Here is a 13,292-nt window from a genome sequence, read left to right as displayed (position 1 = left end):
AAACAATAAATCACTTTCTAATAAGAAAGATTCTCGATATTTCATGCTGAAAACATTCACTTTATTGTTTGCCAAATTTGTTTAAAATTAAATCCTTCATGGTCACCATCAGCAGCGCATCAACAGACGGCTCCATCAAAGTTTTTTTTGCCACATCTTAATCTTCGACCTTTCGTTTTTTGCCTATCAGCTTGCTGAAAAGAAAACAAATAGTGTATTTTAGTTTACTAATATATTCAACGTTCACACCAAAAACATCAAATCGAACTTACCATTCCGGAGATAACAATAACATTTAACATTGAAGGAAAACTATAATAACTATGAACTGGCGATTGCTTCGTACTGTTAGATGATGAAAAAAAAACTGATGCTATGAATGAATGTGTTCATCATTTTTTTCACAATGCCGTTTCTTCTATTTTTCATAAGAACATCGTACGAAAATTGAAAGAATTTCATAAGACTCTTATGAAAAATTAGTTTGGACGCAAACAAGTGGTTCATAAGATGTATCTTATGAAATTTATAATAAGATTTCCTCTGAGTGTAGAGATCTCTGCATCTATCTGTAAAGTAAACGTTGACTAACATACCTTCCTCTCTTCCCCAAACAGTCCGCAGGGTTCGGCCATGACACCATCAATATTCTGTGGGGCTGGTTTTCCAATTTAGAAGATTTTTTAATCTTAGGCAACAAAATGGGGGACCTTGCTTCTATTGCAATTATAAGTCAGGAAGTGTACCACAATCTCGAATGAGAAGATGTGGCAATTCCGACCGACTATAATTTCATAAAACGGAAAGTTATTGCGTAGCGCCAACCGAAGTTCTAGGCGACTGTTCCTGCGAATGCGAATGTGTGATAGAGGCGGGTCTCATTGTTCAAATCGAAAAAACCCGTTGACGCTGGAGGAGAGTTCCAAAGATACACCGAAGAACATATGGTGGGCTCTCTAGTAGTATGTTTGGATTTCAAGAAAGTCATAAACAAATAACAATTGATTACTGAACGTAGAACAAGTTATTCAACAACCGATATTTGGTGCCATTACCTTTGATTTTGAAGATAAGAACGCTATCCACTGCGGCTCGGCCTGCTGTCTTTGGATCCTTGAATTCTGCATTTTCGTCAAACAACTTTTAAAAAAATTAAAGGTATAGAAAATTAGAAATAAAATGCGGTGGCGATGGTGGAAGCGAAACGTACTTTCTCTATTTATGAAAAATCAGTATTATATGTATTATACCAAACCGAATAGCGACCATAGGACTAGCGACGCATTTTTACTAGCGAGATTTCTGTCATTCGCAGGTTTGTTTTTCTTTTTTCAGTCTAGTAGGCGATTTCGATGTAGTACTTGAACATTGTTTATGTTATTTACTGTACGTTTTCCTTATAGGCCATCAATCGCATGCTCCAGGTCTCCCAGGAAACTTGCAGTGCTTCGTTATTATTTTCAACGTCGGGCATATAGTCCAGTTACTAGCCCCCCCAAGGAGCACCAGCTCCGAATCAGAAAGAAGAAGAAGAAGATTTTCAACGTCGCAAATGCGACGTGTCGCTAGTAGGCAAAGCTGCTTTGATTATTAGCGCTCATATTTTGGATTTTTCTGCATGCATAATATGATCAGTCAAAATTGGGTGAAAATTTAGCTGCGTCCTATTTACACTATTGAAAATCCATCACCCAAATTCGGCAACGCTTCCATAACCTATTTTCGTAACTCATTAAGTTCATCCTTTTCAATAAGTATTTCCATTCCATGGAGTTCCATTTGCTATGGTTACCCTATACTGTTCCGTGAAATTGAAAAGGAAAATGCTGTCAAAAGTTTATATCCCAAAATTGCGTGAGCATTAGAATTATCCAGGAGCAACGATTAATGTTTTCCTACGGATAAGCTTTAACAGCCACACATCTTGGAATCAGAACCCGTGAGCCATAAGATATAAGTGGTTCTCTGCGAAGACCTACACACGTAAGTCAGGCAGCTCCAAATCGCCAAAAAAAACTTAAATGTTTTTTAACTGCTCACAAATTTATAATTTCGAATCCACAAAACGAGAAGGATGGAGAAATATTAAATTATATTCAAGGGAAAAAAACAACGAAAAGGGGTCTTTCGACAGGAAGCTGTTCAAAGTGGTAGCCCTTTCCATACGTCAGACCCCAACCTATATTTGAATCATTCATTTATGTTTCTTTTTCATTTTTTTGCTTGCCACAAGCTGTATCTGAAACGAACTTGAACGTAAAATTGTTGCATTCTTTCTGACATTGAAACTGACGTTCGACTGATCGTACGAAAAAGGGCACTCCTTTTCCTGGTACGGGTAACGAAATGCAATCGGTAGCCATCAACCCAACCATTTACGATGCCAACGCTGTGGATTGATAATGGTCATCATCGGAAACGCAGTTGGGGCCTTGCTCATTGCGCATCTCAAACACGAGCAAAAGAACAGATTGTGCCTGCAGCAAAGTTCATTTCAGCCGAGGATCTGCCCCTCGGGCACTTTCGAGTCGCATTCGGAGATCACCTCAGCAACACGCGGTAATATCCGGTTCCAGATGCGCGTCCCCCTTTGCTGGGCCAAGAGTGCCTCGCCCATTCGACCTTCCCCTCATCTGATCGTTGTTTCGGAACCAACACGTGTATCGGAGTCGACAGAAGAATGTGACCTTCAGACGCCGAATGAGTTCCACTCCGAGGAAATTTAGCCCTGGCTGGACCAATCAATGCGTTCCGATGCGATGCGATGGTCAACAACAGCAAGTAGGTAACACGTCGATTAGGCTGACACACCGGACACACAGAAAACAGTCACGCTACCGAATACGCCTAAATTGAACTGTCCCTTTTAGCATGTTAGTATGGTGTGTTCACTGTTTTTTTTTTCTTACTCTCTCTCCTGTATGGCGATTTTCACCAGCAGCTTTTTTTACTGCTGCTGTTGTTGTTTGAGTTGAACTAGAAGACGGGAATGATTAATGAAAGGTTCAGCTTTTGTGCGGCCGGAATGTGTTAATGGAGATTTGATCGAATTATTGCCTCGAGAGAAGAAAGAAATATTCAGCTCTAGCGTGGAATGGGAGTTTCTAAAATTTCAATTGACCATGCGAAATTTCTTTGGATGGGACCTGAAATGAACCATATAGTTAGAGTAAGTTCACCCGTGTTGGGAAAAAGTGGTAGAAATTTTGACATTTTGAAAATTTTACCATGCAAAAATGTTTTCAAAATCTTTGGGAGTTGTATTTTTTCACAGCACTATTTCTATTTCGGCAGTATGTGATAGAAATATTGCTTTTTCTGCATCACAGCATGAGAAACTACAACACGTGCTGTTAAAAAACTTGAAGGCCACAGATCTTGAAAATGTTTTTCTATGGCAAAATTTCTACCACTTTTTCCCACCACCAGTGAACTTGCTCTTATCAAATGTTATTCAGAACTTTCAGCCAAATTCAACTTTTTTATAATTAATTAAATGTTTCAATTCCAGCTCATAACTATTCACTTGAGTAATGGACGGCAACCCGCGGCTTTTCAGTACTATTTATGCGAGAAAAATAAGAAAACAAAAAACATTTAAATAAAACATTATTTTTTGTCGTCAGGTGTTTGCCTAATCAAGATTCAAGCGAAAAAAAATTGAATGACTACTTTAGGAACGACATAAAAAGGGTCCACGATGAAATTGCCACACTATGAAATTGCTCTAACTTTTTAACCGTTGGGTAGAATTTAATGAAAATTTGGTGGATTTAATTCATAGTGCATTGTTTACATCCTGAAAGTTTTAAAGTCCTGTGATCAAAACTCGCAGAAATGGAGTCGAAAGAACAGCTCGTGTGTGATTCATCACGAGAACAAGAATCTCCCGATCGTTCCATCGCTAAAACGTTGGGAATCGCGAATTCCACGGTGTTGCGAAAGATTAAACGGTTCGAGGAACGATTGATCACCGATCGGAAGCCGTGAAGGAAAAAGTATTCCATACAACACCAAAAATCACAACCGTGTGGATGGGGCCTTCAACCAAAACCCGAACGCATCCGTTCTGGATGTGGCTAAAAAGCTGTATCTAATCCGAAGTTTTGTCTAGAAGACCAAAACTAAGACTGGGTTTCGAACGTTCAAGGTACAAAAGACCCCTAACCTCATCAAGAAGCAGAACAAGTCTGCCAAAACCCGTGCCAGGAAGTTGTACCTCAACATACTGACGAAAGTTTAATGCTGCATCATAGACGACGAAACATATGGGAAGGCCGACTTCAAACAGATCCCCGGGAACCTGTTTTTCACGGCCAAGGATAAGTTCAGCTTTCCGGAGCATGTCCGCACTAAGAAGATAACCAAATTTGCGAATAAACTACTGGTTTGGCAAGCCATCTGCATGTGCGGGAAGCGGAGTGCACCTTTCGTGACCCAGGACACGGTGAACGGACAGGTGTACATGAAAGAGTGCCTCCAAAAGCGACTGCTTCCTCTCCTGAAGGCCCACAACGTCCCAACAATCTTATGGCCGGATTTGGCCTCATGCCACTACTCCTAGGACGTGCTGAAATGGTATGCGGACAATAAGGTCAATTTCGTGCCGAAAATGTTCAACCCTTCCAACACTCCGGAGCTCCGCCTCATCGAGAAATACTGGGCGATTATGAAGCAGCACCTTCTTAAACGACCTAAGGTAGTGAAGACAGTCAAGGAACTGAAGAAAGTATGGGTTTACATGCAAAAAACGGTTGATTCACAGGTTGTGTAGAATCTTATAGCCGGGGTTTGAAAAAATACGAGTTATTTTTCTATCCCTGAAAATTAAATGGCAATCGGATGAAAACTCGAATTTTGTGAATCAATTTCATCGAGTTGAATTCGCTGCTAGATTCTACGACAGAAAATGCTCATCATGCCGATCAATGGTGCTCTGTTGAAGAAAAATCGCGTTTTGAAATTGATTATAGTGAAAAATGAAAAATTGAAATCCAAGATAGCGCTGAACCGTAAAATGCTGTAAATAACTAAAAATTGCATGAAACCCCCACAATATGGGTATCGGATAAAGGGCTAAACTAGATGAAGTCAAATTTCGCGATGAGACGCCACCTTGAAATCCAAGAAGGCGGCTTCAATTGAACTTTAATATGCTGTTAATTACTGAAAATCGCATAAAACTCCCACAAAATGGGTATTGGGTGAAAGGGCTAAACGAGTAGAAGTCGAATTTTGCTATCAAACGCCATCTTAAAATCCAAGATGGTGGCTTCCGCTGAACATTAAAATGATTTTAATTTTTAATCTTGAAATCGAAGATGGCGGCTTCTGCTGAACTTTAAAATGCTGTAGATCTCTTTAAATCTTTACAATATGGGAATTGGGTAAAGGGCTAAACAAAGAGAAACTGAATTCCGCTTCCCAACCTCATCTTGAAATACAAGATGGCGCTTCCGCATAGCTTTATATCTTGTTTATCGCTTAAAATCGCATGGAACGCCCACAATATTATTATTGAGTTTAAGAGCGAAACCAGTAGAAGTTGAATCCCTCCTTCTGACTTCATCTCTTAATCCAAGATGGCGGCTTCTACTGAACTTTAAAATTCTATAAATGACTAAAAATCGCACGAAAGCTTTACAATATTGGTATTTGGCAACACGCCCGAATATTTTGTGTCGCCGAATTCGAACGATATTTTTTCTCAACTTTGTTTTAGCTTTGTGATTTGATTTTTTTGATTTTTTGATTTTCAGACAATTATCGCACATTTTAAGTCATTTTTTTATCATATTTCTGATGCATTTTGCACTTTTGTTTTTTTTACCATATTTGCTATTTATGTCATTCTATTATGCCTATCATGCTATTATGTCTAAATTGTTTTGGTCCTATTCTAGCGAAAATTATAAGGTAATGTTGTTTCTGTTGACCGTCCGGAAAGAATAATCGGTCTAATGAGCGTCATGTACAGGTTACACTTCGTGCATGAGCCAAGTCTTCTCGACCGCAGTTGATTGTGGAGTTTATAAGTAGGCACTGTAGGGTCGCGCCCCTCGGCGACCGCCTCACCTGTGAATGTGATAACCTTGGTTCTTGAGAGTGTGGGAAGTCGATGAACGAATGAGATGGCAGACACGGTACGGTAGCCGAGAAGTGTAGACGTGGCTGTGACTTGTGGAGGAATAATTAATAAATATAATCTGTAGTGCGAGTTAATCAAAGTGTTTTAATATTTATCCGAAGGATATCGTCTCAACAACCTGGCGACGAGGATTAAAAAGGTGAGTCTTGATAATAAGTTGAAATAGGTGAAAATACATTTTCGGAACGGAAAACAAATGAGGAGGAAGCTAAGATGGCTGCCTGAAGGTGACTTTTTCTGCAAGCTGGGGGCTGCCTTCAGCACTCGAGACACATTACCTAGGATAAAGCTGTGTTAGTGAGATCGATCGGATGGAGTGTGCGAGTGATTTATGTTGATGATGTTTTCTCTCACGTCAACTGCTTTTGTTTGTTTACCTGTGCATAATTTTTATGTTTTTTTAATTTTCGAAGCGATATTGCTGAATTGTTGGATGCAGATGGTGGTTGATTTTTCAAATTTACATAGCAGGGCACCGGTCGTAATTTGGGTCAACGATTTGTTTAGTAAATTAATTGAAATATTTAATTATATTGTTGATAACCGGTGTGGATGCGACAAAATTTGAAATTTAGCGAAGCAGAAGGTGAATGAGCGTTTTATATTTGTTTACAATCTGAGTGTTGAGGAACAGGGACTGCGATAATAAAGAGCTAAAATTATATGTACTGGTTCACAAGTGAGTAAGACAGCTGACGCAGGATGTACCAGTAGCGTACATTATTGGACGAAAAATGTACCAGGAGCGTACAAAGGCAGAAAAAAGGGTTAAGAGTTGTGCCAGTAGCGTACATAGGCGATGAAGGTTCAAGAGGTGTACCAGTAGCGTACAAAAGCAAAAATATATACGTGTGAACAGGAGTTGAGGATGTACCAGAAGCGTACAGAGAAAAAAAAGTGGAAGAAAAAAACGTACCAGTAGCGTACAAATGATGGGCGATGATAACAGTCGTGTACCAGTAGTGTATAGTAGGAGTCTAAGGAAAACGTACCAGTAGCGTACAGGAGTTTTTCGAGATGTACCAGTAGCGTACATAGGAGTTATGGACCAATTGTATCAGTAGCGTACAAAATTATATCTGTTAATGTACCAGGAGCGTACAGGATTTATTTGAGAGATTAGCAAGGATTCTTGAGAGATTGTTGATGTGATTGGTTGAAGAAATGTATATTTATTATTAATACGGTTACACAATTAGATGAAATAAATACAAAACAATGAAAATCCTTTAATGGACTAATGCGTTGAGTTTTATTGATTAAATAAAATATTTGGTACTATAACTATTATTTTTCCACAATACGGACTTGACTATTTACTTGGGGGATTACTCAAAGAAAAAAAAACCTCGAAATCTCGTACTTTTGAAACCTCCATCCGATCAAGTTTATTGCAAATTATTCCTTTTCATATGTTTATTTGTGAAAAATAAACACAACAATATTTAACTATGAAGATTATTTACGGTGCAAAATTTGGCATCTTGTTTACAGATGGAGGAAGCACGTCAAATCCCTTGTTTCCGATGTGAAACAATCGAAAAACAGAAGTTGTCTCAGGAATGGGACACTTGGAAAGTTTCTCTTGAGTGTTATTTCGAAGCATATGGAATAACGGATCAGAGGATGATGAAGGCTAAATTGTTGCATCTTGGAGGCGTTGAACTTCAACGTGTATTCCGGAGTTTGCCTGGTCACGATAAAGTACCGTTGGTCGCCGTAGACCCGCTAGTGTACGACTTGGCCGTCGAACTACTTGATGGCTATTTTCAAGCAGGCCGTCAATACGTGATTGAAAGAAGGAAACTACGGCAGATCAAACAAAGGGAAGGAGAAAAGTTTTCGCATTTCGTTCTGCGGCTTCGGCAGCAAGCTAGGTGTTGTGGATTTGAGAAACATTCCGGTGAAGTCAGCGAGATATTGAAGGAAATATACTTGATAGATGTGGTGGTAGAGAACTGTATGTCGGATGAACTGAGGAGAAGTATACTGAAGAAGGACCGCTCGTTAAGTGAGATAGAGGAGATAGCCGCGAGTATCGAAGACACAGAGATACAAATGTTGAATTTGAAGGGACCAGCTGTTGTGCAGGAACGAGCTGCTTATGCGATTGGAAATGTGCAAAGTGGGAAGAGATCGTTTCAACACACGGCTTACAGAAGAGGAGATGCTAGGAACAACCCACTGAAAAGGCAATCCGCTGTTGACAATTTCGCTAATCAGAACAATCAGTCATGTTTCGCATGCGGCGAGGAAGGCCATTTTGCTAAGTCTACCAATTGCCCCGCGCGAGGTCGTCCATGTCGCCGATGTAAACAGCTGGGTCATTATGAGAAAATGTGTCGCAAGCGGAAGAATGACATGAAAGTGATGACCAAGTCGAAAAGGATCTACAATGTCGAAAATGTACCAACGGAGGAGGTTGACTCTCGTTCCGCATCAGCGGAGAAGGATACCAAAGAGGAAAAAGTTTATTACACGTTCTATGGAGGAAATCAGACAAATGTAGTACCAGGGAGGATTGGAGGCATACCCGTTCAACTGTTGATCGACTCCGGTGCGGATGCGAATTTGATCAAACCGGAAACATGGGAAATGCTCAAGAGTCGGAAAGTTCACGTGAGGAGTTCTGTTAGAGGATCCTCCAAAGTCTTGAAAGGATATGGTAGTGACAAGCCGCTCACGATTGCTGGTTCATTCGTAGCCGAGATAGTTGTGGGAATGAAGAAGACAGAAGCGGAGTTTTTCGTTGTAGAGGGTGGTCAGCGAGACATCTTGGGTGATAGTACAGCAAAACAGCTTGGCGTTCTGAAGGTTGGTTGAATGAGAAAGAAAAATTAATCCAAGTTGTTATTTTTACGGAATTGTTTATTATTATTTTTCCATGTTATTTTGTTATGATTTAGGTGGGTCTACATGTGAACGAAGTAAATACTCAGAAAAAGTCATTCAGCAAGATTAAAGGCGTACATGCTGAGATCCACATGAAAGACCATGTCAAGCCAGTCTTCCAACCATTACGCCGTGTTCCGATTCCTATTGAGGAGGCGGTTAACAGAAAGTTAGACGAACTCCTTGATCGAGACATTATTGAAGTGAAACAGGGACCAACCACATGGGTTTCGCCTCTTGTAGTGGTACACCCAAAATTCAGCCTCTGTGCCAATGGCGTGTAGTCAATTACATAGCATCATTGGTACAAGAAGATAACGCGACCGGTGCTGATTCGATTTGCTCCCACTGGCATTAATCTCCCAAGTTAACCGAATTGCGTATGTCTGAAAGAAACAAAATAAAAACGCTTTCACGTCCCTCCCTATCGCATCACAACACAAGCCGAAGAAGGATGGAAATAAATACCGGCCAACACCAGGCAGCCAGCGAACCGAGCACTGTGCGTGTGAATGTAGCAAAAGCAACAACAAAAACATCCTTCTAATTCAATCCACCAGCAAACAACCACGGCTAAGCTGTGCGTGTGTAGGTAGCAAAAGCAACAACGAAAACATTCCTTCAATTCACCGGCAAACCGGCCAAGCTGCCCGGCTTTAGCAGCTGTGTATATGTAGCGTGTGTATGTAATAGCAGGCAGTAAGCAAAGCACAGTTCTCATTCAATGGGTTTCCCGTTTCCTCTACTCCCGTTCCCTTTCCCGTTTCCATCACAAGACAAATGAATACCTTGAAAGGCGGCCAAACGCCGGGAAGCCACTGTCGTGCGTTTCTTTTGTGATTGATCGGTGGCAGAATGCCTATGACAAATATCCCTCTTCCTGCATGAAGCTCATATAGTACACTGGTTAAGATGTCGGTCTGGCAAGACCATTTAGTTAGTGATTTGAGTTCGATTCTCCCTACGGGCGCGCTGTGGTTTATATTTTTATTTTCTTGTTTCTGGGATGAATTATCCAATAGGAACGAAATCCCATAAAATGTTTTTCTTGTTTTGCTTGAATGTAGTGGTCATGCATCATTTTAGTTGGGAGCCGAGTCCTTATGCCAGTTACGGTTTTTCAAACATATCATCTGCGGCACAGTGCACATTTCAGCGCATTATCGGCACAGAGATGTGCTAAATAGGCATTGGATTTTTGCAACCTCTTCTATGGGTGTAGGCAAAGCATCTGGGGAGCCACGAATTTGTTTGGATCTTAGACGAGTGAACGAGGCGATCGTGCGTGAACGTTTCCCCATGCCTGTTGTGGAGGAGTACTTGGCCCGATTGTGTCACGGAAAGGTGTGGAGCAAATTGGACATAAAAGAGGCGTTCCACCAAGTTGAACTGGCTGAGGAGTCGAGAGATGTCACAACATTTATAACAAACCGGGGTCTGTTTCGGTTTAAGAGATTGCCGTTCGGGTTGGTGACCGCTCCCGAGATTTTTCAGCGTATTATGGAGGAGATACTGGCGGGGTGTCAGGGTACTTACTGGTATCTTGACGATATCATTGTCAAAGGAGAAACTCAAGAGATACATGATGCGAACCTGGAAAAGGTAATCTAATCTTATTTTTGTATTTAATTTCTTTTTCTTGTCATGGTCAGAGCTAAATTTAAACTTGAAATAAAGAATAAATTAGATAAAAAAAAAGCAAATTTTAATATTTATAGGTGATGGATAAGCTCAAAGCCAGAGGAGTAGAACTAATCTGGCAAAAATGTGTCTTTGGTGTAACGGAGTTAGAATTCTTAGGGCATCGGATATCAGTGGAAGGAATCAAGCCGTCACATGCAAAAGTTTCCGCTGTTTTATCATTTCGTCCTCCAATATCAGAATCTGAGATCAGAAGCTTCTTGGGTTTGGCAAGTTATTTAAACAAGTTTATTCCTAACCTAGCCACAATTGCTCAACCACTTCGTGAATTAACAAGAAAAGGAACTAAATTCGAATGGGGAGTTTCCCAAAAGAATGCGTTTGAGAAAATTAAAAAATCATTGGCAGCAGCTTCAACCCTAGGATTCTTCGATCCCTTGGACAAAACAGCAGTAGTGGCGGATGCTAGCCCCACCGGATTGGGAGCTGTTTTGGTTCAAACTGATTCGCAAGGGCAATCGCGCATTATCTCTTTCGCATCGAAATCCTTGACAGACACAGAGCGCAGGTACTGTCAAACCGAAAAAGAAGCACTTGCTTTAGTTTGGAGTGTAGAAAGGTTTCGGATGTACCTATATGGCAGAAATTTTGACCTAGTGACTGACTGCAAGGTACTTGAATTCTTGTTTACGTCTCGATCTAAGCCTTGTGCGCGTATTGAAAGGTGGGTGCTGCGTTTACAGTCTTTTGACTATCAGATCGTACACATTCCTGGAGATAGGAACATAGCTGACGCGCTTTCACGTCTATCTATGTCAAAGGCTGTTCCATTCGATCCTAATGAAGAAATTTTCATTAGGGAAGTCGCTGTTTACGCTGCTACTGCTTCTGCTCTTAAATGGGATGAAATTGAAGAAGCTAGTAAGCAAGATGAAGAATTGCGCGAAGTAGTACGGTTGATTCAAAACGATGACCAACGGAGTTTACCTTTAGCATTCAAGGTAGTAGCGAATGAACTTTGCATCATAAATAATGTTTTGATGAGAGTGGATCGTATAATCATTCCTACTAAACTACGGGAGAGGGTGCTATGTCTCGCTCATGAAGGTCATCCAGGGATGAGATTGATGAAAAGTCATCTTAGGTCAAATGTATGGTGGCCAAATATGGACCAGCAGGTCGAGAAGTTCGTGAAGCAATGTAAAGGCTGTACACTAGTGGCAGCACCAAGTGTCCCTGAACCGATGATCCGGAAAGAACTCCCGACTCAGCCTTGGGTAGATGTTGCAGCGGATTTTCTGGGTCCACTGCCGGACGGTCAATATCTGTTGGTAGTAATAGACTACTATAGCCGCTTCATGGAGGTTGTAGAAATGAATTCCATCACAGCAGCGGACACTGTGGCGGAGCTGGCCATTATTTTCAGCCGGTATGGTATCCCAGTCACCTTACGAGTAGACAATGGGCCACAATTCAGTAAAAAATGCGAAGAATTCCGGAGTTTTTGTGAGTCTAGTGGAATACAAATCGTCAACACCATACCATTGTGGCCCGCAATGAACGGCGAAGTGGAGCGACAGAATCGGTCCCTGCTTAAGAGGCTAAGGATAGCGCAAGAGCTGGGGAAAGATTGGAGAGCTGAAATGCGGCGCTACTTATTGACGTATCATTCTACAAATCACACTACAACAGGCAAATCTCCAGGAGAACTGATGTTTGGTAGGAAAATTCGCAGCAAACTGCCTCAAGTTCCACTTACAAGGGTAGAAGATGGAGAAGTTCGGGATAGAGACAAGATCATGAAGGAAAAAGGGAAAGTCTATGCAGATAGCAAAAGGAAAGCTCGAGTTAGCGACATTGTCTTTGGGGACAATGTGTTGGTGAAGAGAACGAAAAAGGATAACAAACTGGACACTACATTCGCTCCGGAGGAATACGCAGTGGTGAAGAAACAGGGCAGTGATACAACAGTTAATTCCCAGGCAACTGGCAAGGAGCTCCGAAGAAACGTTGCGCACTTGAAGAAGCTAGAACGTCCGGATAGGATGGATACTCAACCTAAAAGGATGAGGGTTGAACCGACACGTTTCAAGGATTTTATCCCACATTAAATATGTAAAGTTAGGGGGGGGTTGTAGGGTCGCGCCCCTCGGCGACCGCCTCACCTGTGAATGTGATAACCTTGGTTCTTGAGAGTGTGGGAAGTCGATGAACGAATGAGATGGCAGACACGGTACGGTAGCCGAGAAGTGTAGACGTGGCTGTGACTTGTGGAGGAATAATTAATAAATATAATCTGTAGTGCGAGTTAATCAAAGTGTTTTAATATTTATCCGAAGGATATCGTCTCAACAGGCACAACTTCCGCTGATCATTCGCCGCCGGATTTCACGGTTGGGGTCATTGCCTGCAGTCACCAGTGAACCGAAATAGATAGAGTCTTCAACTATCACCAGCTCATCACCGCCTATTGTGACTTGTAAGGATGAATTGATGTCAGTGTGTAGGGTAACGGACTTATTTTGGACCAGTGGACCAATTTTGGACCACCTTGTCTAGCTCTCTTATAAAACAAATAATCATAAAATTTTTTAGCAAATATTGTTGAAGC

The 13,292-nt window shown here is 41.2% G+C and overlaps 3 protein-coding genes across 3 annotated transcripts in view; all 3 read left to right on the top strand.

Annotated features, from left to right (window-relative positions):
• Positions 1-13,292, top strand: part of LOC129749601 (protein expanded) — a 194,552-nt gene that overhangs the window by 55,655 nt on the left and 125,605 nt on the right. The gene's annotated exons all lie outside the window — the stretch shown is intronic.
• On the top strand, positions 7,778-8,971 carry LOC129741734 (uncharacterized). Its single transcript, XM_055733513.1, has one exon. It carries the CDS (start codon positions 7,778-7,780, stop codon positions 8,969-8,971), a length of 1,194 nt encoding a protein of 397 aa, XP_055589488.1.
• Positions 11,494-12,792, top strand: LOC129741733 (uncharacterized protein K02A2.6-like). Its single transcript, XM_055733512.1, has one exon. It carries the CDS (start codon positions 11,494-11,496, stop codon positions 12,790-12,792), a length of 1,299 nt encoding a protein of 432 aa, XP_055589487.1.

This window comes from Uranotaenia lowii, chromosome 2, assembly GCF_029784155.1.
Source record: "Uranotaenia lowii strain MFRU-FL chromosome 2, ASM2978415v1, whole genome shotgun sequence".
Classification (NCBI taxonomy): Eukaryota; Metazoa; Arthropoda; class Insecta; order Diptera; family Culicidae; genus Uranotaenia; species Uranotaenia lowii.
Note: the sequence above shows the minus strand (reverse complement) of the source record. Positions and strands in the feature narration are given on the sequence as shown.

Coding starts and splice junctions, on each gene's coding strand:
- LOC129741734 (XM_055733513.1), top strand. CDS start 7,778: ATGAAGGCTAAATTGTTGCATCTTGGAGGCGTTGAACTTCAACGTGTA.
- LOC129741733 (XM_055733512.1), top strand. CDS start 11,494: ATGTCAAAGGCTGTTCCATTCGATCCTAATGAAGAAATTTTCATTAGG.